Here is a 27,072-nt window from a genome sequence, read left to right on the forward strand (position 1 = left end):
TTGCTTTGAGAAAGTTATCATTTGTATATGTATATCGGCTGTTAATATTTGTATTTGTATTTTTGACGGTTAATATTTGTATTTGTATTGAAAAGAAAGGAGGAGGCGAGAAAGAAGGGGGCAAACAGAGGCGAGAGAGAAGAGAGAGTTACTATTTGTATTTGTATATTGACTGTTAACATTATATCAATGAATATCACTTTGATTTGTATACTTGTATTTATATCATTTGTTGCCTTAAGAAAGTTACCTTTGTATTTGTATATTGACTGTCAACATTTGTATTTCTATTGTTGACGGTTACTATTTGTATCTGTACTGAGATAGAAGAGAGGAGCCAAGAGAGAGGAGGAGCAAAAAGAGGAGAGAGGCGAGGGAAAGAAGAAGAGAAGAGAGAGGAAATTGCTTTAAAATCTTAACTATAGTTACAAACTGTATTTTTTTTCAAATTATAGTAGTGTACAATAAAAATACATATTATACGTTTTTTCTTTATCTTTTATCTGGACAAAGGAGATTTATGATATGTTTTCTACTTTTAAATTCTATATCAATTGATTGTATGGAAAATAAAATTTTGTATTATTACCCCAACTCCAATGTTAAAAGAGAAGAAAAAGCTTGTGAAAGGACCAAAAGTATTATAATGTCATAAACATATAAAAGATTATCAATGTGTTATGTAAAAGAGTAAGGATGACTTTAATTCTTCCAAATATAAACATATATTTTAGATTTTTACTCTTATAATCACTATATTATTTTGTTAATTATGTTCAAATAAGATATTGATAATTTGACAATAACAATCAAATTAGAAGTTAATATTATTTTTGGTCCCTTAGTTACTGTTATATTATGATATTAGTTCCTACGTCACCGATTGAACTTTCAATTAATTGAATTGTGTGCACTTTTATTCCTTGCTCATACCTATTACAAATTTATCAAAATTAGTAACTGTTCTATCACCTAACTATTCATGCTCCTGATTAAATTTGTATCATTACTTCATATTTTATGATAATACATATTTACAATATGCTAAATAAAAAACACATTTTCTACATGAATGTCACATTTTCGATTAACAACAAAAATAATCAAATCAATGTAATTTAATAAATTAATCTAAAGAAGGTGATATGTGTCCAGTGTTATTCCTGCCTGTGAAGGCAGATAGACTGTTTTAGATAATCATACGACTTAAATAAAGCATATCGAAATTAAGTACGAAAAATGACATACAATAATAAAGAAAATAATAAAAAAATGAAAACAACTACAACAACAATATATCTAGTGAAATCTCACAAACTGGAGTCTTGAGAGGATAGAGTGTTACACAAACTTTACCATTACCTCGTAGAAGTAGAGAGAGTGTTTCTAAAAAATCTTCGGCTCAAATAAATGATAAAAACAACAAATAATTCGATAATCAAAATTTTTAACAAAAAATCATTTCGATTTGTTAAGATAAAATATACAGAGTCATATATCACAATAACCAAAAGAAATACCAATAACATATAGACAAAAAAAAAACATTATTTCTCCATATTTTATTGAGACAAATAAGTTAACCAATAAGAAAAGGGGGAAGTTAGACATTTTCTTCCAAGATTGAGGGCTAAAGTGGTCAATAAAAATGTTTTTAGGGTTAATTACGTTCATCTCTCTCAACCTCAAGTGCCAAAGTAGACGCCATTCACATCTCCAAAGAGTTTAATGGAAATCTCTCTCTCTATTTTCATGCAAATCTTTCTCTCTTGTTAAGAGGTAAAACAAAAAAATTACTAAAATCCCATTTGAGTATTTATCAATTCTTGTTAAAAGAATTTCACATTGTCTCATGAATTTTCTTGAATTAACGTTGACCAAGTACTAGGTGATGAACCCATGTTGTTGTTTTTGCACTTTTATTGCTTCAGAATTTTATTTTTTTTAATCTTGATTAAGTGTTATTTGATTTTCTTATTGTTTTTTTTTGTTTTTATGTTGATTGGTATTCTTGATTAAGTTTGTTTTTTGGTTTTGTTTTATACCTGTGGTTACTTGATTACTACTACCTAATAGTTCAAAGAATTGAACTTTATCTGTTTAATTGGGAATGTAGGTTGAGTTTCATAGTTCTGTTAAGCAAATTTTCTTATGGGGTTTTTGTTTTAAGCTTAATTATGCTTCTGGTTTACTTGATTATCCCTTCTTGATATTCCAAAGATTGAAACTTTAGTTGTTATATTGGAAATGTAGCTTGATTTTCATGAGCCCGTATTTATTGTTTTTTCACTAGTCTTTTTCAAGTTTCAGAATAAGTTTTTTTTTTTTTTATGTTGATTGGTATTCTTGATCAAGTGTTATTTTATTAGTCTTTTTTTGTTTTTGTTTTTGGCTTTGAACTTTCCCTGTTTGATTATGCCTGTGTGTACTTGATTAGTGCTTCTTAATAGTCCAAAGATTTGAGCTTTATCTGTTTAATTGGGAATGTAGGTTGATTTTCATGGTCCCATTTAACAAATTTTCATCTGGGGTTTTTGTTTTTAGCTTAATTATGCTTTTGGTGACTTGATTATGGCTTCTTCACATTCCAAAGAATTAAATTTTATTTGTGCACCCAAAGGATGAATCGAGGGTCTATCAGAAACCGTCTCTTTATCTCCATAAGATAGGGGAAAGGTATGCATACACTCTCCTCCCCAAACCTCACCTGAGGGATTATAGTGGCTATATTGTTTTTGTTGTTGTGCGATCAAGGGTATGGCCTAGTGGTCAACGAAGTAGGCTGAGAACCATGAGGTCTTAGGTTCAATTCCGCAAAAACACTAGGTGATTTTCTTTCCATCTGTCTGAGCCTTGATGATGGACAGAGTTACTCAGTATCCATGCTGGTGGAAGATAGCATGTGCCTTGTGTAAGCTTATTATTTTGTTGACTTGATTATACCCTCTTAACATTCCAAAGAGTTGAACTTTATTTATCAGGTTGGGAATGTAGCTTGATTTTCATGGTCCCATTCATTTATCTTTGCTGGTGCATCCATCATCTGCCTCTGCATAACAAAATTTTCTTCTGGGGTTCTTTGTTTTTAGCTTTAAACTTTTCCTGATTGATTGTGCCTATGGTTACTTGCCTATTGCTTCTCAACGTTCAAACGACTTCAACTTTAGTAATTGAATTGGGATTTTTCTATTTGCAGTTGCAATATCATTTTTTGGGCTGTGTGACAAAGGAATATCCGTTTAGCTGGTGCAGTTTATTTGGGTGAAGTTTTTTGGCCGGCCTAGTGATGGCCTCCAAGAAAATAATTGCTATATGTCAATCTGGAGGGGAGTTTGTTACCAACAATGAAGATGGATCTTTGACATATGTTGGCGGAGAGGCATATGCACTAGACCTCGATAGCCAGACACTTCTGAATGATTTTAAGCAAGAAGTAGCGGAAAACTTTGAGTGTGGCACTGATGGAATGACCATCAAGTATTTTCTCCCTGGGAATAAGAAGACACTCATCACAGTATCTAAAGATAAGGACCTCAAGCGTATGATCAACTTCTTCAAGGATTCTGAACAAGTAGAGGTGTTTATAATTGCAGAAGAAGGTGTTGCTCTAAGTACTCCGAATGTGACTGCCAGTAGGTATTTACTTCTCTTTAGATTCAGTTCAGTTTGCTTCTTTTGTTTTCTCATTGCATTTGTCACACCTTGGGTATTTCCTTGAATCCTAGCATTCTAAGTTTCTATTTCTTCGGATTGTAGTAGGTTTTTATATTCAATGTGTTCCAGGGAGCGCTTTGTTTTGCTATATTTGTTTGTTGATGACTTAAATTTCTCTATGACTTGTTTAACTTTGAAGGTCAAGCAGGACCAACGTATCCGAGCCTGAACATACTCCTGTTATACCCATGGATATGATCCATCCTGATGATCTGTTTCAAGCACCTGTTGAAATTAGCCCCCCAGGTGTTTATCCGAGTAGCAATGATGAGAAGCATCGCAAAGCAGCTATGCAGTGGGAGAATGCCATTACTGGCGTGGGCCAAAGATTTAACAGCTTTTCTGAATTCCGTGAAGCTCTGCATAAGTACTCTATTGCCCATGGATTCGCTTATAAATACAAGAAAAATGAAAGTCGCAGAGTAACTGCTAAATGCAAGTCAGAAGGTTGTGCTTGGTCAATATATGCATCAAAGTTGCCTACCACCGAGCTAATATGTATTAAGACGATGAACCCGAAGCATACATGTGATGGAGCTGCAGTAAAAGCTGGGTACCGGTCCACAAGGGGATGGATGGGAAATATAATAAAGGAAAAGTTGAAGGTTGCTCCCAATTACAAACCTAAGGATATTGCAAATGATATTGAACGTGAATATGGCATTCAGTTGAACTACTCTCAGGCAAGACGTGCGAAAGAGAAGGCAAGGGAGCAGCTTCAAGGTTCTTACAGAGAGGCATACAGTCAGTTACCTTTACTATGTGAGAAAATTAAAGAAACTAATCCAGGTAGTGTTGCTATAGTTTACGCAAAGGATGACTCAAGCTTCCATCGTTTATTTATCTCGTTTCATGCCTCAATAGCTGGTTTTCGACAAGGTTGTCGTGCTCTTCTGTTCCTTGACAGCACTCTTCTCTATGCAAAATATCAAGGAACTCTATTGGCTGCCGTAGGTGTGGATGGCAATGATGGTGTCTTTCCTTTAGCCTTTGCGGTTGTAGACGAGGAGACGAATGACAACTGGCATTGGTTTCTTTCGGAACTTAAATCTACTGTCCTGACTTGTCCAATAACATTTGTTTGTGATTTCCAAAGGGGCATAAGAGAGTCATTGCATGAGATATTTAATGAAGAGTGTCACCATGGTTATTGCCTGCGCTATCTTGCAGAAAAATTGAATAATGATTTGCAAGGACAGTTTTCTCACGAAGCTAGACGTCTTATGATCCAAGATTTATATACTGCTGCTTGTGCCCCAACACTTGAGAGTTTTGAACGTTGTGCTGAGAATATAAGAGCAATCTCACCTGATGCATACGATTGGGTCACTCGAAGTGAGCCCGATCATTGGGCAAATGCCCTTTTTGGTGGGGCAAGGTATGGCCACTTGACATCAAACTTTGGACAGCCTTTTTATGATTGGGTGATGGAGGTGAATGAGCTGCCGATAACTCAAATGGTTGATGTATTACGAGGGAAGATAATGGAATTGATCTATACTAGGCGTGTTGAGTCCAGTCAGTGGGCTACGAGATTGACACCGTTGATGGAAGAAAAACTTCAGAGTGAAACCTCAAAAGCAGGGTCACTTCATGTGTTACCCTCGCATGGAAGTACATTTGAAGTTCGTGGTGAGTCTGTTGACGTAGTTGATATTGATCAATGGGATTGTAGTTGCAAAGGTTGGCAATTGAATGGGATGCCTTGCTGCCATGCTATTGCTGTTTTTGAATGCATAGGAAGGAGTCCATATGATTATTGTTCCAGATACTTCACAACCGAGAGTTACCATGTAACATACGTTGAATCAATTAACCCCATTCCTAATCTGGAAAATCCAGCAAGCGCCGAAGTTGATGCGGCAGTTATTATTACTCCCCCGCCAAGCAAACGTCCACCTGGCCGACCTAAGATGAAAAAGGTCGATGCTTTTGACATTGTTAAACGGCAGATGCAGTGTAGCAAGTGTAAGGGCCTAGGTCACAATAAGAAGACATGTGGGTAAGTTTACTAAACTCTTATCTGATGAATGTATCATGTTTCTGCTGAATCTTATTAGATTTTAGTTCAATAACTATTATCAATCAAAATATATATACTTATATCTGTCAACAACGACATTGCCAGTGTAATTCCTCAAGTGGGGGTTGGGGAGGGTATTACCTTTTCTTCCAAGAAGTCAACGGCGTTACCCCATTGGGATACTTCGAATAAACATATGAGGTAGAGAGGTTGTTTCTGATAGACCCTCGGCTCAAAAGAAATGTTTCCGAAGCAGAACTGCAAGAATAATATATACTTATATGTGTCGTATTATACTTTTGTTGGTCGTATCCCTGCACCCGTATCTGCACATCCATAACGCCAAAACCTAAATTTATGTGTTGAAAAATTCGAACTTCTAGATCTGCACCTATATCAGGTCCTTCACCAGGGTCTGAGGAACATAGATGTGTACACAACGAGTGAGGACTGAATAAATGTCTGAAATTGAACTTGAAGCCTACAACATGATTTCTACGAAACTAGGGCAGCCTGTGCTCTAAGCTCCCGCTATGCATGAGGTCCGTGAAAGGGCCGCACCGCAAAAGTCTATTGTACTCAGCTTCCCCTAAATAGCTTTCAAATATTCTACCCTTTTACTCTTGAATTATATTCCTTTGTACAGTGAATTTCAGTAAGGGAACTTCACAGTAATTATAACTCTTGCATGTTTTGATTTCATCATAAAGTTGTATATTGTTGCTGCTATATTAAAGTTTCAAGAACTGCATTCTTCCATACTCGACGTCTTTGCCCAGGCAGAAAAGACTTCGAATTTTTAATTTTAGTATCACTGTCTGCAAATATTGCTGTCTAGGTCTGAACAGTGTTTCATTTTCTTGAAACAGGAAGGTAAATAAGTTCGAGGAATCGGATCCTCTACTCCTCACTGGCTTGGAAACTGAAGACCTCGAAGGCGCAGAGTGATGTTTGGTACCTTGTCTGTTCGAGTTTTAAGTTAAATCTTTTAGTTAGATTTTGAGTCCAATTATAGAAACATCTGTCATCCTCTTCTAGTAGTTGGCTTCATTAGCCAGAATTTGTTGCTTAAAAGGCGCGCATTTCGGTTTTATTGTTGTCCCTCTCCCTTGAACTGGAAATAAAATTGTAGAAAAGCAATACATAAAAAGGGTAGAGAGGATATAACAGTAGTGTCAAAAGTGTTTGCATTTTGATATTGTCAAAGAGTATATTCTGTTAATGAAAAAGAAAAGGCTTTATACAGAATTTCGATGCCCAGTGGATTAGTCGAGGTGCATGCAAACTGGCCTAGACATAGTCGTTATCCGAAATTTATATTTTGGCTTGGGGCATTATAAGTGCCTCATTTTACAGGTTTCGTGCGTAAATATCTGTGTGGTTTCTCTCTTTTGCCATCTCTTGTTTGTGATTTCTGTTGACTACATGTTGTTCCTTTTGCCGCGGTTATCCTATTATCTTGTTTTTGTTTCTGCTTGCGGCTACTGCCTCTTTTGATCGTTCTTTGAGCTGAGGGTCTATCAGAAACACATCAATTTACATGGTAGCACAAGCATGTGCAGATATTGGTCAATCTCCATCATCTTCTTGCTAGACATGTACGCGCTCATGCTGCTGTCCCGTAATGCCTCCATCGTCTTCTTGCTAGACATGTTATGTGAAAAGTTGAAATAAAAGAGTTGCCAAAAAAAGAGGAACGAAACATTTTTTTTGAACTCCTTCGTTCCCAGATTGTTCACCAAATCTATTAACATAACATAAATAAACCATTTCTTCAAATTACTCATAACACAACACGCCAATTCACCAAAGTACTATCATAGTATTATCTGTCGGCACTCATGCTCCAAAAAAACTAAACATTGCGCTTGGTTGAACGCAAGCTAACGAACAAGAATCAATTCCTACTTGCTATGCACCCATATTATAGAAACTCTAGATCCGCCTATGGTTGATAATTCATACACACCGACTATCCTATCCATGCCTACATATAGGATGGCTAAGCCAAGAAGTTCATCATTGTTCCATATATACAGTATAATTTTTCGATAAATGGTGATCAACATACATGTCATACCTGATTTCGTCATACCGATACCGCTGTCGATGATGGAGAGTGTGTTATTCACCTTATCAGGAACAATTCTAATGAAAAGCTCAGGCTGTGCATCCAGTTTACTCTTATCAGTCAAGTTCTCAAATCGAATTTTACCCAATGCCTACACAAATTCCACCAAAAAAAAATTCAAAACTATACTCAAAACAAACAGATAAATTAAACTAGAACATAATTAAATAAATAAAAGTGCGCTCTCTCAACGACTTAATTAAGAAGCTTTTGCATAGGACCAGAACAAAACCATAGCTTTAGCGCATATTCTATATTTGTATTAAAAAGTCCACCTAACAAATATAGATAATTTATTCACAATCCAATGAGTTGCCTCTTTTAGAATCTAGAACGTATAAAACTTTTAAACGTGATAAAAAAAGTTAGAACCTATAAATTTAAAATGCTAATTCCGTCTCTATAAATAAAAACATCACACTTTAACATGATTATAAATTCATAATTTTTTAAAAATAATATAATATATAAAATAGACACCTTAACTTGATCTTAATTACAGCTAAACATTTCAACTTTAAGAATGCACGTCTATATACTCCAACTTGTCTCTACTTTATGGATTAAACACTCGAACCTACAAAATAATTATCTCGACAACCTCTAAAATTTATATGTCAGGTCAGCATCGAATGCCCAACATGATTAGGACAAATTTGAGGTGTGTTGATGTACATTGTTTAGTTATCAATTGAGACCAAATTAGAGATAATATACAAACGTATCATTTAACTTGTATTCAATTAACATCTATACCTTCCAACTTTGACGTGCATAAAGAAATATTTAAACTCATATAAAAATTGAACAACAGACACATGTATTCTACGCGATAATTTGCGTAAACTAAAACTTACATCAGAGGAATTGCGGATTAATTCACGAAGGAAAATTTCCTTATTGGTGTAAAAAGTATTAATAATTAAACTCAATAGCTGGTTTATTTCTGCTTGAAATGCAAAAATCTCAGTTTCCCCCATTTCTACATCTGCCATTGTATTTCTCTCTAATTAAAATGTTTGATTTTTTCTAAACAAAAAAAAAAAGTGAAGATTTGAACAAAGAAGAGAGAAAATTTTGTATATTATTTTTCTTTTCTGAGTATGATAAAATGGAAAATTTAATAAGGTATTTATATGAAGGCGACGATTAATATTAATAATATTTTTGTGCATATGCCGTATCTGGATTTCTCTACATTTCTGTTCGGGTGTTTTTACTGTTTTACCCTTGATTCATACAGAGTAATTTTTTATCATGAAAATTCTTAATCATAACTATGTTTATTATGTGTTTAGTGTAAAAAAAATTGTGAATATTATTATTTATGTTGTGTGAAGTTTGGTTTGACGACGCCTAACTTTAGGTAGAATGTTTGAATTTTTATATGGTTGAAGTTCAAACATTTTTATTTGAAATTCAATCATATTAATTGAAATTTGTGTAAAAGGAAAAATGACTGAACTTCAGTAATATGAAGTAAAAATACTGCATGTCCATTTAAATCAAGATGAGATATTTAAACGTGTCACTAAAATTTAGAACTTGTTTTCTTATCTATCTAAAAAAATTTTTATGTTTTATCGATATTCGATTGAACATTGAGGTCCCAAATTACTAGTAATGTTATCCTTTTTTAGTTTTTGTATGACTATAATCACTAAGACTCAAATCTTGTTTCCTTATCTATTCAATATTTCTCCTTTATTTTATCTATATATAATTGATTATTGAGGTTTCAGACTACTAGTAGTGTTGTCTCTTGAAATTAGACCCGCATCACTTTAAAACGTTTTACACATTCTAGGTGAAAAATCTTTACATTCATTAGTATAATAAACTTTTAAAAAACAATCTATTAAGTATAGGACTTTTAGTGGTCTATGCTTGAAAAAGTAGTGGGCCTGACTTGCTTCTCCTCAACATTTCTATTGGGGAAAATTATATATAATAGCAAATTATTAATTCAAATTAAATGCTATAAACATTGTTTGATTTAATTGTACCCCATAGCAACCTGTTGCTATGTCGCCTCTCTCCCTAGTGAATCTCGCTGGGCAGTCTCGCTCGCCTCTCTCGCTTTTATACAAACACAAATGTATAAAAATGTGTTTGTGTTTGTGTTTGTATAAAGCGAGAGAAAATTGTATATATACATATATTTTCGTTCCCCTCTCTCCCCTCTCCCCTCTCCCAGATCTTGCTCGCCACTCCCTTATATCTCGCTCGCCACTCGCACTCGCCTCTCTCACTTTATACAAACACAAATATATACATTGTGTTTGTGTTTGTATAAAGCGAGAGAAAATTGTATATACAAATACAAATGCATATATTTTCGTCCTATACACTTATGATTATACAAATACGATCTCCCCCTGCCCAGTTTTCTTTTGTCTTTCTCTCTTTCTCGCTTTATACAAACACAGATTATACAATTGATTCTTTTGTATATGTATACCGAAACAAATTATACAATTGCTTCTTTTGTATATATGTATAGCGAAATAGCCATAGCAAACATAAAGTTTGCTATGGAGCGCAATTATGCAAACTATAGTTATAACATACAAATATGATTTTTGTGTTTGCTATATGTGAAAGTTGCTCTTTCTATTGGACTTAGTTTGGGCTTTTCTACATTGTTATTCTCATTGCACCCTTCTTGGGCCTTGCTTTCTTACTCAAAATACCTAATGTTGACGGTTAGAGATAGCACACTTATATTTACTTATAATACAATTATAATTACTTATAATTATATTTCTCACGTTATTCCTTACGTGTAAACTTGATTCTTTATGATGTGTTAAACATATAATTTTTTTAGAAAAAAATGTATGGCGATGAGACTTGAATTCAGGACCTCTATCTACCGATGAAGTGTGTGTATCACCTCATCAAAGAGTTTAAACTGATAGGGTAGATAACAACGCTTATATTTACTTAATTATGTATTTCACACAATTCCTCAAATGCAAGTTTAATTTTTTTTTATGATATATATATTAACCACGTGAAAATTCTTTTTTCTTATGATAAAGAGCGGTGAGACTCGAACAAAACCTTTACATAAATTGCTAACATGTTGAAATACGTGACTATCTAACCTAAAAATTTAAATAGTCAGGAATAGTAAATTTATTTATTAAAATTTTAAAATAATAAGAGAAGTAAAGTGTTTGGTGGTCAAGGGAAGATGAGTTCAATGATTTAAAAAGTTAATTGAGAATGCTACTTACATTAGTTAACTTGCATTTTTTTGGGACAAACATGAAAAAGGGGTGGTTGAGTAGGTACAAGAATTATCAAAAGAATATTTCACATGATAATATGACCCACAATTTTTGATAGAAATTTTTTACGCGTATTGAATGTATACATCAAATTAATAAATATAAAATATTATTTCTAAGATTGAAAAAGGTTTAAGAATTCAATTATTCATCGATTCAGACCGTATATGAATTGATTTAAAACGTCAAAAGACAATTCAATTTCTATATCAACCAGCTTTCTAAGAAAAGCAAATTCAAATCAAGAACCAAAAAAGGAATTAAGAGTACAAAGTTCACATGGAAAATTATAATAATGTTTTTTTCATGATTGTTAAGGCATGGACTCAATGAACCAAGGGCAAGACCATTTTTCTCTTGTGGGGGAGATGTAGGAATAAACAAACAAAATAAATCACATTTGAATGTAAGTTATTTAAAGATTAATTTATTATTTAAGTTTTTAAGAATTCATTGAGAATGATTCTGATCTAGTTCATGATTTATTAAAATAAAAGACGTTTTGATGTTTAAATAAAAAGATCAGTCCATAATTAAATTATTTATACATGAAATAAGAATAAAAGCAAATAAGTTTATGTTTTATGCATTGATAATGTATATATTTTTAGCGTTTCATATTAAATACTGATTTATAACAATATGTAACCCTTGTTTATCAAGTTTGATGTGATACCTAAAAAATAAAAGATTAATATATATTTTCAATGTCAAAAATTATTTGGTTGGTGGGAAAAGAAATTAATCACCAAATAAAAATTCGCACTATTTTTTATGTAGAAATAATTATGTTGGAATAAAAAAACCAAAAATAACCTTACACTCTTTATAATTCTCTTTTTCTTGAAAATATATTCAATATCATATATGCGTATTACAAGTGATGTATTATAACTAGAGTTCTCAAAAAGTGTCAGTCGAGCCTCACCCGGTCTAATTCTTGCGGATCAAGGAATTTGATGGGCTAGGGCAGGGCGACCCTTCATTTGGAAGAGCCTGAAAATGCTCAATTCAACTCAATCCTAGAAGGGAAGTGGGCTGGGGCAGGCTAGTCCTTTTTTTCAAACTTAAAATTCCATGACATCAAGAAAATGTGAAGATTTTCAAATCAAATATGGCAAACAATAGTGTTGTTTCAATAACAATAGCAAAAAAACTAGTGTGATTAGCATGTATATAGGATACTAGATATGTGAGATACATGTATCTCGTGTGATGCATCTCAGATACGCGAGCGAGATAAGAGAGTGGCGAGTGAGATGGGAGGAAAGCGAGGGCGCGGGATTTGTCAAAGTATTCTAGATACATGTGAATCCTCTTGGATAAAGTGTATCTAGAACAAATTAAACCTAATTTTGAGTATGTAACTGGACACACAAAAATCCTATAAGATTTGTACTATTACAACATAGCGGGCAACTAAGTATTTAGCTCGTACACTAGTGAAATTTCTTTAAGTTATCCGTAAATAAATAGTTTGGTCTATGGGCCAACCCCTGCCCGACCTCGATCAAGCCTCGAGGGTCATGGGCTTATATGGGCCGGACTTATAAGCCTTAGTTTTAATGGGCTTGAAAAATCCTGTCTCAACTCTACTCTAATAACTATTAGGTTGCGTTGGGCCGATCCCCTGGACTAAGCTCGTTTTGACAACTCTAATTATAATTCTGACATAACTTATGTTCGAACCAAACCATCGCTTAGTATAACTCTATACCAAACACAACATTTGTATAAAGCTCATTTATTTACGTAAATAAAAACGTGGACAACTACATTATTGTTTGTCTACATTTTGCTCCTTTATACTAAAGGTCACAGACACAAGTGTTGTTGTTGCAGTGTTTGCATATGCATATGCACATGTTGTGACTTGAATTTCAAGTCGGTTCATGTTTTGGGTTGATTAATTTTGATTTGTGTAAAAAAAAAGTTACTTTAGAGGTAAAATAGAAAATCTATGAAAGTTGATTTCATTTTTGGCACTTAAATTTGAGACCTTCAATTAAGAATCAAAAAGTATTCATCAGTACCCTACCATAGTCTTTGGTGGTGGTGATTTAAGATTTAATTTTCGAATTCACATAATGAAGTCTATTTTAGAAATAAGGCACTTTCAAATAAAAACGATTTCATTTTTACGATTAAAATTTGTGACTTTTGATTAAAAATAAAGCATGATACCTAAGTTTTTTTCCTCCTAGATAAGATAGTACGTTTGGAAGATTTGTGCTTATCCTTAATTCATGTGCTAATCATATTTTATTTGTATTAAACTGTTCAAGGCGTGAATGCCATTATCTGCTAAAATCTAGTGAGAATCATGACTTTTTATTAATTAATATATCATATAATTGTCTATTAATTAAGCATGATTAAAAATTTTAAATAGTCAAGTTGTTGTTAATGTCTCACTAATAATAACATGGTAATTAAAGTTTTTTATAATGTTTTATTCAAGCGAGCTTTAGTACATCTCAATTAATTTTATGAAATATCTATTATTTTTCACTCTGTCCACCAATACTAAGACTGACTAGAAAAATCACGTAGTATTTTGATTATTTTTTTCTTAATAACTCATGATTATCAACTTAATCTTTTCTTAAACTCATGTTTATCAACAAAGACACTTTTTGACATGCCTTGTAATCCTACACTTAAGCCTTATATGGCAGACAGCTTCTAGTAATATTTTATTTTAGTTTTAGTTTTAATAATTTTTAATTATGATAATCATGATCCAAATACTTGGAACTAATTAATTAACAACCTAAAAATCTGATTTTGATCATCATTGATGTTCTCATTCAATATTTTTAATCTAGGTTGTCTGGATATATAAGGAGGAATATATTTAATAATTGTGGTTTTCAAGCTAATTTGTGGACATTTAGATATATTTTATCGGATACTTTTCACTTTTTCATATATCAACAATATATATCATTTAATCTTTTCCACTAAGATTAAAAAAGAATCTCAATATTGATTACAGATTAATTATGCAAATCTTTGTAATTTTTGTTCGATCCTGTATATTTATTAACAAATTAATTTACAAAATATTTTATCATAAATTCAACTATTATTATAAAAAAAATCACTTGAAATTAGGCTAGGAACCCATAAATTTCTTGGGGAGAAATTACATTTTCCACCTTCATGAACTACATAAATGTATTTAAACTTTAGGAGCCAATAAACTAACTACTAAAAGCTTATTTGTAATAATCATCTAAGAAACTAACAAGTACTTTTCTTGAAAAAGAAATTAATTAAAGTGGATAAAAACCTTATTAGAAAACTATCATCTCCTAGATTTATTTGTTTTTTTAGAAGAAAAAACCTTGTCCTACTATATATATATATAGTCTCACTATATATATGTTGTAGGCCAAGCTTTTAAATACAATTTACACACTTTTTCATCCAACATATTGCTTTTAAGTTTTGAGTATTCTAAATAAATACTACTAATAATTATCTCCAAATATGCTACTAAAAATGAATACAAATTAATACATGTCACCTAATTCTTGGAATTGGAACTTTTTTTTTGAATAAACAATAAGTTCACTTTTTTTTCCCCAATTCTTTAGAGAAATCTCATAGGACAGTTTTTAGGTATGCAGAAAGGAAGAATATTTTTTAAAAAAGAAAAGAAAAAAAAGCATATACATAAACAAATTCTCTTGCAAGATATAACAAGTTATTAGTTCGATTACATAGGTACAGGGATGGTCAGTAAAATATTTAAATATATTTTAATATCTAAAAAATTATATTTTAATATATATATATATATATATAAGAAAAAAAAAATTAAAGTTGGATATCCCTAATTTTGACTTTACCACTAAATTACACTTAATGAAGTGGTTAAAAACTATGGAACGATAAAATTTAAAAATCTAAATATAGAAACCAGAACAATGCTTTCGTAACTTTACTTTATCTGCATAAGTTTTGGGGTACAAAAGTATAATTTGTAATTGTGCTAATACTGGTAGAAGAAGAGACATTGTAAACTAATTAAAGCACATACAAATTAATTCGAATATCAACGTTATTTTTTTTAAAAAAAAAGATATATAAGTTACTAACAACCAATTTAAAAAACGTATTCATAATATACAGTATTATCCTTGTATTTTTAGATTCAGATGAATCCAATATCAAAATATCACTACCAATCAATCACACAAGGACAAAGAAGGGGAAAAAAGAGACTCAACAAAATTGAGTGGAGATAGTGAAATCTGACAAGTCACATTATTTATCGAATATAATAAAACAAATATGATTTTACTGCAATGAACAAAGAATTATGCAGCAATTTAGCAATAATAATAAATATAAATATTTATAACTAACACTCTACATAAATATTATTGACATTTTTAACGATTTTAAATATAACGATATTGGCTCAATTACCACTAAAAAATTTTACACCAAAAAAAATTGATTGTCACACTATTTGGAAAAAATAAAATATTACGTAAAACAATAATTGGTCGGCGGTGGAGGGCCATAAAATAGTGATTGTAAGCTAATAATTATAATAATTTCTATTCTTATATGGGTCACTTTGTCTTTGCCTTTATAAGACATGGTGAAAAGAGGGAGGCTCCTATCTTTTTTAAAAAAAATAAATAAATTATTTTACTTAGTTTTTTATCAGAGAGATAGAATGAGGAGATTTAAATTTGTATTCGATATTTACATCAATAAATGGAAAAATAAAAAGTCTTTTTATTCGGTCATTTTGAAGAGCGCCCCCCCCCCCCCCTAAAAATTATAATATATTAAACTAATTCTTCATTTCATCATAATTGATCAACGAGATCAGTCACTATCAAAAGAGCGCTAATTTTCTACAGATGTCTCATTGGAATTTGGCCTGTCAGATAAGAAATTTTGGATGAAATTTTCATCATAAACAATATTGTCGAGCCAAATTTGCAGGGTTTATCATAAATTAGTGATTTATTAATAGTAAGTATTATTAGAATACTTATCTCTTCTCCTTTTTGTTGAAAATTTCTTATCAACGAGTCAAATTTCAATGGACACGCCGTTGAAAATTAAAAAAAGAACATAATAACATGAGTACCCTACCCACCCACCATAGCCAAGAAATTGTCATGCTTCACACTTGATAATCCTGCCCATGATCTTTGTCTGGTTGGGCAAGACTCATCAGTCACTAATTACTAACATGCTCCGTTGGTGTGAGCTTGCATACATGGTCGGTTTCACATACATATAAAAAAAAAGATGAATTATAATAGATTAACAATCGACGTAAAACATATTTATTCATGACAAATCTTCATAATACAGAATTATATGATCCCACTTACTTGGACTATTGCATAGTAATTCATATTATTCTATAAATGACTTACCTTTTTTTTTTTTATTCCCCCTTCATATCTATAAGATGGGACTAATACCACATTAAATTATTTTTGTACTAAAAGAAATGCAATTATTATTAGGCACACCTAGCATGGGTAATAATAAGGATCAACATATTGTAAGCATGTTGCCTTGTATATATCATTAGGGGAAACCTACACACTATTTGGGACACGACGTGACACCAAACTATATCATAAAATATGACGGAATCAGAAATTTTAACAAGAGAAATTTTTTTTTAAAAATAATGTACACATGAAATTTCAATTGGCATATTTTGGGTTTACGAGATTCAATGTCTGCTCTATCGCTACATAATACAAAGAGTAACTATTTGGTTTTTAAGATTTAAAAGGTCATACATTATTTTTAAAATATTTATTTTACCTTTGATGAAATAATTTATAACTATACAATTATGTATATCTTGTTTTAAACCATAAATTTTAAATAAAGTCCTTTTTAAACTCTATATTTGCATTCAGATACCACTACATAAATTAAGACAAAGATAGTATATTCATAAGTAAAATTACGTGAAACACAACATGAGAACCTAAATATTAATGTTCAATTATTATACCCACCAGTTGGAGTTTTATCAAGAAAATTTAGTATATCGATGAGAATTTGATTCCACAAAAGAATTAATAAATAAGTTGTAAAATTAACCAATCTCTTTTTTTATATTAATTGAAGTATTTTCAGAAATAGATGAAAGCATATACTAATGATGTGTTATTATGTTCTATAGACTATATATGACAATTGACAGAATAGATAGAATCACTTTATTGTTAACAGGAGATTTTGATGTGAGAGACAGATCTAACATTCGAAGTTTTTTATTCTTTTAATGATTTTAAGTTAATATATAATAGTTGTCTTCACAACTAACTATTTATAGATATTTAGTAGATTTTTTTCACTATATATATATTGGAGTTAATATCTCAAAAGGTCATTCAACTTACAGAATTTATATAATAAAATCATTGAACTTTATTTTGTATCAATAAAATCACTCAACTTAAATTTTTGTATCAACAAAAATCACTTAACCAAATTTATCATTAAAAAAAATGACAAAGCAATATAAATTATGTTTATGCCATATAAATATGAATTTCATAAATAAATAAAATTAAATAAAACTATTAAGAATTTCTTACCGATAACATTAACTATTAACAAGAATCCTCTGCCTTACGGTAGCAATAGAGATTAGCGGGAAACAACAATAATTATTTTTCTATTAAATTCAGTATCGTAACAATATCTTTCTGAGCACTTAATTCAGTATGCCCAAACAGAAGTATTGATGCTTTTGGGTAACATCTGGATTTTCTTATGAATTATCCAACAAAAAAATATTCATATACTTTTTTTAAAATCTGATTATTAATTTTAACTTTTCAAATGTATAAAATGTTCATCCATTTTTGTTCTGTCAATTACTCGGCTGAATTGTAATTTCTTCTCCAAATCGGACAATGATTTTGTTTTTGTTTTTGTGTGATGGTTATAGTGATTGACTGGAAACTTGATCTAGGAGAGAAAATGAATGGTGATATAATAAATTAAATTGAGTGATTTTATTGATACAAAATAAAGTTTAATGACTTTACTAGATAAATTTTCAAAGTTGAGTGACCTTTTAAGATCTTATTGAAATTTTAAGCTATTAGACGTAGCACGTTTTTTATTCATTTAATTATATTTACAATGGTGGTAAGTATTGAAAAGAACTTATAGGAAGTGTTTCTCCTTTAATAGGTCATAACTTGTACGTTGAACAAATTCGAATTAGTGTGAAGATGATTGGTGGGTCTTCAATTTAGTTCACTTAAGTGTTTGTGGGCTTGTGAAAGGGACTATTGCATTTGCAGGAACCATTTGCCCCCACTTGATGCCTTTGGATATTGCACAATCCTTTGGACATTGCACAATCCTTCATGACTTTTTTTTTTTTTTTTCCATTTTGGCCCCATGGCTTTGATACTTCAACTTCTTAACAAAACTATTTGAAAAAAGAAACTCATACATATTGTCTTCTACCTGAAATTGAAGTCTGGCTAATCTGAATTCGCCTAGAAAATTTCAAATTATGATCAATTATTCCCTATCATAAACGATTTCATTTCCAGAAAGATTCATTGTATGTTTATCTGGTACATTTTATTAGATATTGTTCGTAAATAATAAAAAAGAATAGTATTATTTCAGATGAGCTTAGGTGCGTGATTGTGTAGTATAGTCACATTGATCAACACGTAAACTTGTGAAATATCTTATTTAACGTGCACTTCACTCTTTTTCTCCTCCTTTCCGACGTAAGAATTCACCTCTTCTTTAGAAATTTTTCAGCCTAGAAGCATGCCATATCAATCTTTCTATTTGAATCATTCTTGTCAGCTCGTTCTCTGTCATAAGCATCACATTCCTCGATGGGAGATAACCATTTATTTAAACAAGTTTTCTCCTCTTTTTTCTTTTATTTATGAAAATAAACTAGAGTTGTGGTCAATTTACAATATTCCAATTAGGTTTGTGGTCAATTTTCAATCAATGTACTTGATAGATTGATAATACTAGTTTTGAAAATACATATTTTGGTCTAGTGGCTTTCAAATGAGTCCTTTTCTTATGTTCCTTCATTGGTACCTACTAATAACAAGTCAAAATCATTTGATTATTTGTGTTTGAGCATTTGAAAATGAGAAGCTACCTAAGTTGTTGTCAAAAGAGTACTATAGTACCTATAATTATAAAGAAAGTTAAAATGTAGCACATGAATTTGTATGGAAATTAGTACATTATACACATCATCATGGCCATATGACTATTTGTCAATGGCCCCAAAGAAAGTAATATCAATTTTGTGTACAAATTTAGCACAAATATATAAATGAATTTGATAGAGTTTAATAGTTCTGATACAAATTATGTACTCCCTCCGTTCCATTTTATGTGGCACAATTTCCTTTTTGGTCAGTCCCAAAAAGAATGTCACATTTCCTTATATGGTAAGTTTATAAAGGTACAATTCCTCTTTTATCCTTGTTGGTCCCACTTAATCTTAAAATAATACTCCAATACATTTATGAGGAGAGAGAAAAAAGAGTCTACTTTTTAAAGGGCAATTTGGTAAACATTTCAAAGTCTTCATTTATTTCTTAAACTCCGTGCCCGGTCAAATGTTGCCACATAAAATGGAACGGAGGGAGTATATGTTAACACATATGTATATAAATCAAATTCAAAATTTAGTTAGCACTTAAAATCATTGTCCTAAACTCGTAGGACAAACTTAAAAATTTCATGATCCTAAAACAATTAGTAGTTTCTTTTTCTTTCTACTTGTTAAAAATTGACATTTCAAAGATCGGTGATTTTATTCTCCATCATTTGTACTTTCCAAAAAATAAAGTTTAATTACTTTGATTTTAAAAATATAAAAATAATTTATAATTTTATTTTTTATTACAGATAAAGTCTGATTTATGAAGATATAAATTGACAATTCAGAATGTTAAAAGGTGAAGAGCCCAAATCATAGGACAAGGCTCCTACATCTTGGAATGGGACACACACACACTTGACTCTCTCACATCCCTGTCACTAATAACCCCCCCCCCCTACCCACATACCCCACTCCAAAAATATTTTCTAAATTATGTATTCATTAAAGTGATCTTTTATTTTTAATTATTTATCTCAGATTCGAGTCTTGTAAATATAGCTATCTTTGATAAGGCGTGTTTCCTCCCAAAGCATGACTTTTAAGGCATAAATCTAAATTAATTAGGCTAGAAATTAAATATCGGAATAAAAAAAAAGCCAAATATGCTCTTTATTATGCAAAATTGAGCAACTTTATAGTTTGTTCAACTTTTAGTCTAATATTATCCATTATACACTAGTAGAAATAGAGATTTTTCCCACCGCAAATTAATGAGAAATGTATATTACAACAATAGCAATAACATACCTAATATAGTTTCGTAAAATAAAATCTAAAGATAATAAAATGTACGCATACCTTACAACTCATTATCTCATCAAATTGATTCACTATAATTTCATATTTTTAATTCGATTTTAATATTCTACGGTATGACAAAATAGATAGTCATAATTTATTAGACTTTGATTTACGCAGAATCATATCTGCTTTTCAAAAAATATTTTATTTTCAATTTCAATATAATAATTTATATTTATCATATCATGGCCACCCGCGGAGGCAAATAGAACTGAGGGTGTTTATCCAAATTCTCTTCGTTAAAAAATTATATTATATATACATAATTAAAAATTATTATTTTTTATGTACGTATGAATTATGATATATGTTGAACCCCTACGACTTCTCCGTGTGTAGTGGACACATCGCAAATTTGATTACTTTAGGGGTAAATTTGAACATTTCCCCCAAAAAATTGCCACTATATAAACCTCCCATTCCGCCATTAACAAGGAATCTCAGCTCAGTTCAAATCTCCATTTCTACACACACAAATTACTCAGAAAAACACCTTTTTAATGGGTTTTCCACTAGGCTATACGGATCTCAATTTCCCCAAATTACTTCTCCATCTTCTTTCAATTCCATTCTTCATCAGAAAACTCATCTGTAATCTCTTCACAATTCTCGGTCTCCCCGATTTCCTCGAACCCGACTTTCCTTACCCGACCCGACCCGGAGAAGAGAATACCCGGTTGTGTTCGGTGTCGGCGGCGATAATCCGAGAGATATTACCGGTAGTGAGGTTTTCCGATATAGTTGACCCGCCAGAGAGCTGCGCGGTTTGTCTTTACGAGTTTGATTTCGGCGACGAGATCAGGATGTTGATGAATTGTCGACACGTGTTTCACCGGAGCTGTGTGGACCGTTGGATGGATCATGATCAGAAGACGTGTCCACTTTGTAGGAAGGAATTTGTACCGGAGGATATGATGGGGATTTTTAATGAGAAGCTGTGGTTGGCTTTTGGGGTTAATGATTTTTGTGAGGAGTAGTCGTGTTATACCGTCAAATCTCTTTATACCAACGTAACAATGTTGATAACTTTGATAGTTTTTTTAGTTGTTATAGTGAAACGCTATTATGGAAAATATACGAAAAAATTGAATGATATCCTTTGTTCCGACACTATTTAGCTGTTATAGTGAAATGTTATTGCAGATGAGGTATTACTTCAGTTACACGCGCGTATGAGAAAAAGATTGTAAAACAATTTTTTTAGTGGTGATTGGGATTTTTTGATTTCTCCCTATGTCCGACTGATTCAGGTATGCATCGAATAAATTTACGTAAAGTATTCTTGTTAAAAGGGAGTGAATGTATATATAAGGTTTGAATATGAGATTTTTGATTAAAAATGAAAAAATACATATTATTCTGGTTGGATTTGGCAAATTAACCAATTTTTAATAGAATTATAAAATTTTAATAGAAATTATTGAATTATGTCGATCTCATAGCTTTCCCTCTAGCTCCGCCCCCATATTCATAACTTTGGTTTTTTTATTTCTCCATACAAGTTAGTGCCAGCCTCAAAGTAAACATTTGCTTCTACACTTGGAGTTTGCTTATAGGAGCTTAGGTTTTAGGTTTTTATATTTAGCTTACCTAACCTAGGATTCCTCGAACAAAAAAGAAAGGAAAAAGACTGTATCCTAGCTAGGTCTTTGATGAGTAAGTAAATCAATCAATAATCCTAGTACATTTTATCGGAAATAGCTTCAATAAAAAATGTCTGAAATAAATGTTATAAAGGTCACAATTTCAATTGAAAATATTTGAAGTTATTCTTGATAAGACACAACAAACTTTAGGTAAAAATATTCGATATTTAATCTTTACAATGCTTTATTTTATATAAATATATCCGAAGTGAGATGTGGATTTTCAACTTCAGTTGATGTTTAACATCGAATATAAACTAAATCATGGTCTCATAAGCGGATATTTGTGCATTTTGCCTCTTCTAATTGGGCAGGTAAATGGACTCGGACCACGACTTGCATATGGGCCGGAACTAGAACAAAATCATGGGCCGATTGTAGTCCTCTTTTTTTTTTGGGCCAATTTGATTGGGTTACTGAATTGGCCCAACTAACTTGCAAGGTATGTAGCCCACTATCATCCTAAAACAAATTGTGAATATTAAGGTGTTATCTTCAAACGGAATGAGGTATATTTTTGGAGTATTTAATACGAGTGCGGTAATACTTTTTGTGAGTCCGAGCAACATAAAACACGTTAGGCAAAATATAGGGGGTGCTTACTGAGCTAAGGCAAAAGATAGAGATGTATTTTAGAAATTTGCATTGGATAAACTATCACTTTGTTTCCTCTCGACGTTTTGGTCTAACGGCAAATGCACAACACGTGATGAGTGAGTTAAGTACATGTCATAGGTTTCAAACTCTACTGTAGAAAAAGAACTTATTTTTTTAAGTGAAGAAAAATAAAAAGTGCACCCATTATCCATCAAGTTTTGAATTGTACGCTCAAAAAAAAATTCAAAAGGGGCTTCGTTTCAATTTGGGTTTTTACCTATATATAAGTAAAAAGGTAACTTCATACCCACAACATCGATCGTAATAGTGAAATAGTAATTATTTCTTCATTTTTAATTAAAAGTTTTGAATTTGAGTCTGAATATGAAATTGTCTTTATCAAGAAGCATTTCACCCCCACCCCACCCATCCCACCCCCCTCTTCTTCTCCCAAGCAATGTAGGACTTTTCAGTACAAAATCAAATATTTTTTTACTCCAACAATTGTTTTAACAAGATTTTAAAATTGGTTCCTCACAAAATTTTAACATTTTTCAAGTGAAATACATCTTCGACTATAACTTTAATTTCATATAGTATTATTTTAAAAAAATAAAATATCATCCGATTCATGTCCAAACGTTTACGATATCTTTTGTAAAGGAAAATGATACAGTGCACAGCTGTGACTTAGCTGTGACTTGATGATAATGACGTTGTGAGTTGTACATATTTAACCAAACTCTTTAGTCAACTTGTATTTAACTAAAGTTTGGCCAAGTATGTGGTTATTAGCTGGTAGGTTATTGTTATGGATATTTTAATTGTATTTTGGGTTGAATGTTAGAAATTTTACGAAGGATAGTTTAGAATTTTTATGACAACGTTTAATCAATCATCTTTTGTTGATTATAACTCCGTCCTTAATAGTGTTTATTCCAATTTATTTGTTTTTACCTGTATTTTAATTGTCGGTACTCAATATGTATTCGAATTAATATATATCATATATCATATATCTTTATTGTTTCATGTAAATCATTTATCTCAATTTCAAAATATGACAATTGACTTGTATTTGAGCGAGCACATTTTAACATAATTCCTCTCGATTAATTTTACGTTCACCATTAACCTACCATAATCCTCCTTCTTTATTTGATATAATAAATATAAATTAACAAATATAATGCTTACATTAATGTATTAGTTGTACATGAAATTAAATTGGCAACCAAAGATAAGATAAAGAATCTTTCAATATTAAATCACGTAATTACAATTGTTTTTTCTATACTTCATTCCTCCAACCAAATGATGAAAATTAAGTGTGGCCCATAGGATTAAAGATTATTAGATTATTACTTTTTTGTTGAACTTATGAATAAAATATTTATACAGATTAAAGAGTCTGATAATATACACGTACAAAATATTTGTGCTAAAGTTATCAAATTTTATTACGTCTGTACCTAATATCGTGGATTCGCTTTTGTTTCCAACCTTAAAGGGGATTGAATATATACCTATATAACTAATATATTTTATTGGTATTGATTTTTATATTAAAATTGTATTTCCACAAATACAATCAAACATGATATAAATTAATAATGAGTTGTATTTGGAGATTATATCTACTCTCACCTAATTATGGTGATTGGACAAGATATCTACTTATAAATTCTCGAGGATACGATTTTAGATAGATGACTATGAAAGTCAAGAATTAGGATAAAAGGTATCAGACAATCAAGCGTCATCTAATTTTCCTTCTATGTTCTATTATTATTATGTTCCTATTGTATCTTATGCTTCATTTTTATTATTACATGTTATTTTCTTTGCCTCAGTTAGCGTGTTATTTGTTGTTACGGATAAAAATGTTTGATATTTGATCTTTACAATGCTTTATTTTATACAAATATATCTGAAGTGAGATGTGGATTTTCAACTTCAGTCACCTATGTCTGAAGTTGATGTTTAACATCGAATATAAAGGAAAATTACGCAATTAAGCAAATATACTACTTAATTAGTCATCATAGTTATAGTTTGTTATAATTATCACTCGCGACTAACATTAATTATTAATTATGTGGGTTGACTTCGAGTTTGTATAAAGTCACGTTTGTATAATTCCCCACATTTGTATAATTCTCAACTAACAATTTTTCGTTTGATTTGTATTTGTATATGATGATGATTTCCTTTAGTTTTTCAGTTTTATCACCATATACATTCAATCTTTTTGTATATATCTTTTAAAAATTTGTATAAACATGTAGTTTTCGGATTTTATATAATATAATTTATATAATATAATTTGTATTACTGTTTAAAGTTCATATGTCTATGTTTGTATTAATTCGTTATTTCAAGTTTGATCATATTTGTATAATTCCAGACTTTATATTACTCAATTATACAAAAACACGCGAATTATGCAAATGTACCCGCAAATTATAAAATCGAGATGCGAATTATACAAATTATTGCCCTCTCTCGCTCGCCTCTCTCCTCACCCTCCAAAATCACTCGTCAGATATACAAATACATATGCATACCTGTTACATATATACAATTATCTAGCTAATATACATATACAATTCACCACTCTCCCACTCTCTGCCCTCTCTCACTTGTCTCTCTCCTCCCTCTCCCAATCTCGCTCGTCACTCTCCTCTCTATAACATGTAGCTACAAATCGTAATTAGCAAACTATAGTTATGGAACGTGAGTAAGCTATTTTTTAGTGGCTATATGCGAAAATTCCGCTAAACTAAATCACGATCTCATAAGTGGATCTTTGTGCATTTTACCCCTTCTAATTGGGCAGGTAAATGGACTCGGACCACGACTTGAATATGGGCCGGGATTAGACCAAAATCATGGGCCGATTGAAGTCCTCTTTTTTTTTCTGGGCCAATTTGATTGGGTTACTGAATTGGCCCAACCGACTTGCAAGGCATGTAGCCCACTATCATCCTAAAACAAATTGTGAATATTAAGGTGTTATCTTCAAACGGAATGAAGTATATTTTTGGAGTATTTAATACAAGTGCGATAATATTTTTTGTGAGTCCGAACAACATAAAAACCATTGTCAGACGTTAGGCAAAAGATAGGGAGTGCTTGCTGAGCTAAGGCAAAAGATAGAGATGTATTTTAGAATTTCGCATTGGATAAACTATAACTTTGTTTCCTCTCGACGTTTTGATCTAGTGGCAAAAGCATAACACGTGATAAGTGAGTTAAGTACATGTCATATAGGTTTCAAAACTCTATTGCAGAAAAAAACTTATTTTTTTAAGTGAAGAAACATAAAAAGTGCACTCATTATCCATCGAGTTTTGAATTGTACGCATTGACCCTCGAAATTTTTTCAAAAGGGGCTTCGATTCAATTTGGGTTTCTTCCTATATATAAGTAAAAAGGTAATTTCATACGGACAACATCGGTCGTAATAGTGAAATAGTAATTATTTCTTCATTTTTAGTCAGAGGTTTCAAATTTGAGTCCAGATATGAAATTGTCTTTATCAGCGAGCATTTCACCCACCCCTCCCCCTCCTCTTTCTCCCTCGCAATGTAGGACTTTCCAGTACAAAATCAATTTTTTTTACCCCAACAATTGTTTTAACAAGTTTTAAAAATTGATTCCTCCAACAATTGTTTTAACAAGTTTTAAAAATTGGTTCCTCATAAAATTTTAACATTTTTCCAAGTGAAATACATCTCCGACTATAACTTTAATTCCATATAGTATTATTTTTTAAAAATAAAATATCATCCGATTCATGTCCAAACGTTTACTAGATCTTTTGTAAAGAAAAATGATACAGTGCACAGCTGTGACTTAGTTGTGCCTTGATGATAATGATGTTGTGAGTTGTACATATTTAACCAAACTCTTAGTCAACTTGTATTTAACTAAAGTTTGGTAAGTATGTAGTTATTAGCTGGTAGGTTATTGTTATGGATATTTTAGTTGTGTTTTAGGTGGAACGTCAGAAATTTTTCGAAGGATAGTTTAGAATTTTTCTGACAATGTTCAATTAATCATCTTTTGTTGACTATAACCTCGTTCTTAGCTAGTAGTGTTTATTCCAGTTTGTCTCTCTTTGCATATTTGTTTTTATTATCGGTACTCAATATCTATTCAAATTAATATATGTCATATATCTATGT

The 27,072-nt window shown here is 31.3% G+C and overlaps 3 protein-coding genes across 6 annotated transcripts; 2 read left to right on the plus strand and 1 right to left on the minus strand.

The window, feature by feature from the left end:
- The first annotated feature begins 1,597 nt into the window (after positions 1–1,597).
- Positions 1,598–6,944, plus strand: LOC125841537 (uncharacterized). 4 transcript variants are annotated; one of them, XR_007443819.1, is made up of 5 exons: positions 1,598–1,779; positions 3,197–3,636; positions 3,854–5,716; positions 6,607–6,785; positions 6,818–6,944. XR_007443819.1 is itself a non-coding variant. In XM_049520693.1 (4 exons), the coding sequence occupies exons 2-4, from the start codon at positions 3,287–3,289 to the stop codon at positions 6,683–6,685; spliced, it is 2,292 nt and encodes a 763-aa protein (XP_049376650.1). In that variant the 5' UTR covers positions 1,598–1,779; positions 3,197–3,286; the 3' UTR covers positions 6,686–6,940. The 4 variants fall into 4 exon arrangements, 3 of the variants coding, with proteins under 3 accessions (XP_049376650.1, XP_049376651.1, XP_049376652.1); XM_049520693.1 differs by having other exon boundaries at positions 6,607–6,940; XM_049520694.1 differs by having other exon boundaries at positions 1,779–1,888; positions 6,607–6,940.
- Positions 6,945–7,257: 313 nt separating this feature from the next.
- LOC125841552 (heat shock protein 81-1-like) lies at positions 7,258–8,848 on the minus strand. The gene is made up of 3 exons (XM_049520703.1): positions 8,726–8,848; positions 7,818–7,959; positions 7,258–7,481 (listed from the first exon to the last, which is right to left on the minus strand). Exons 1-3 carry the CDS (start codon positions 8,846–8,848, stop codon positions 7,258–7,260), a joined length of 489 nt encoding a protein of 162 aa, XP_049376660.1.
- Positions 8,849–21,050: 12,202 nt separating this feature from the next.
- LOC125841928 (brassinosteroid-responsive RING protein 1-like) lies at positions 21,051–21,882 on the plus strand. Its single transcript, XM_049521118.1, has one exon. It carries the CDS (start codon positions 21,140–21,142, stop codon positions 21,614–21,616), a length of 477 nt encoding a protein of 158 aa, XP_049377075.1. The 5' UTR covers positions 21,051–21,139; the 3' UTR covers positions 21,617–21,882.
- The last annotated feature ends 5,190 nt before the right edge of the window (positions 21,883–27,072 follow it).

Source organism: Solanum stenotomum, chromosome 10 (assembly GCF_019186545.1).
Source record: "Solanum stenotomum isolate F172 chromosome 10, ASM1918654v1, whole genome shotgun sequence".
Lineage (NCBI taxonomy): Eukaryota > Viridiplantae > Streptophyta > Magnoliopsida > Solanales > Solanaceae > Solanum > Solanum stenotomum.

Coding starts and splice junctions, on each gene's coding strand:
- LOC125841928 (XM_049521118.1), top strand. CDS start 21,140: ATGGGTTTTCCACTAGGCTATACGGATCTCAATTTCCCCAAATTACTT.
- LOC125841552 (XM_049520703.1), bottom strand. CDS start 8,848: ATGGGGGAAACTGAGATTTTTGCATTTCAAGCAGAAATAAACCAGCTA. Junction 7,960..8,725: donor TAATCCGCAATTCCTCTGAT/GTAAGTTTTAGT, acceptor GAATTTGTGTAG/GCATTGGGTAAAATTCGATT. Junction 7,482..7,817: donor TATCGGTATGACGAAATCAG/GTATGACATGTA, acceptor TTATGTTAATAG/ATTTGGTGAACAATCTGGGA.
- LOC125841537 (XM_049520693.1), top strand. CDS start 3,287: ATGGCCTCCAAGAAAATAATTGCTATATGTCAATCTGGAGGGGAGTTT. Junction 3,637..3,853: donor CCGAATGTGACTGCCAGTAG/GTATTTACTTCT, acceptor TTAACTTTGAAG/GTCAAGCAGGACCAACGTAT. Junction 5,717..6,606: donor CACAATAAGAAGACATGTGG/GTAAGTTTACTA, acceptor TTCTTGAAACAG/GAAGGTAAATAAGTTCGAGG.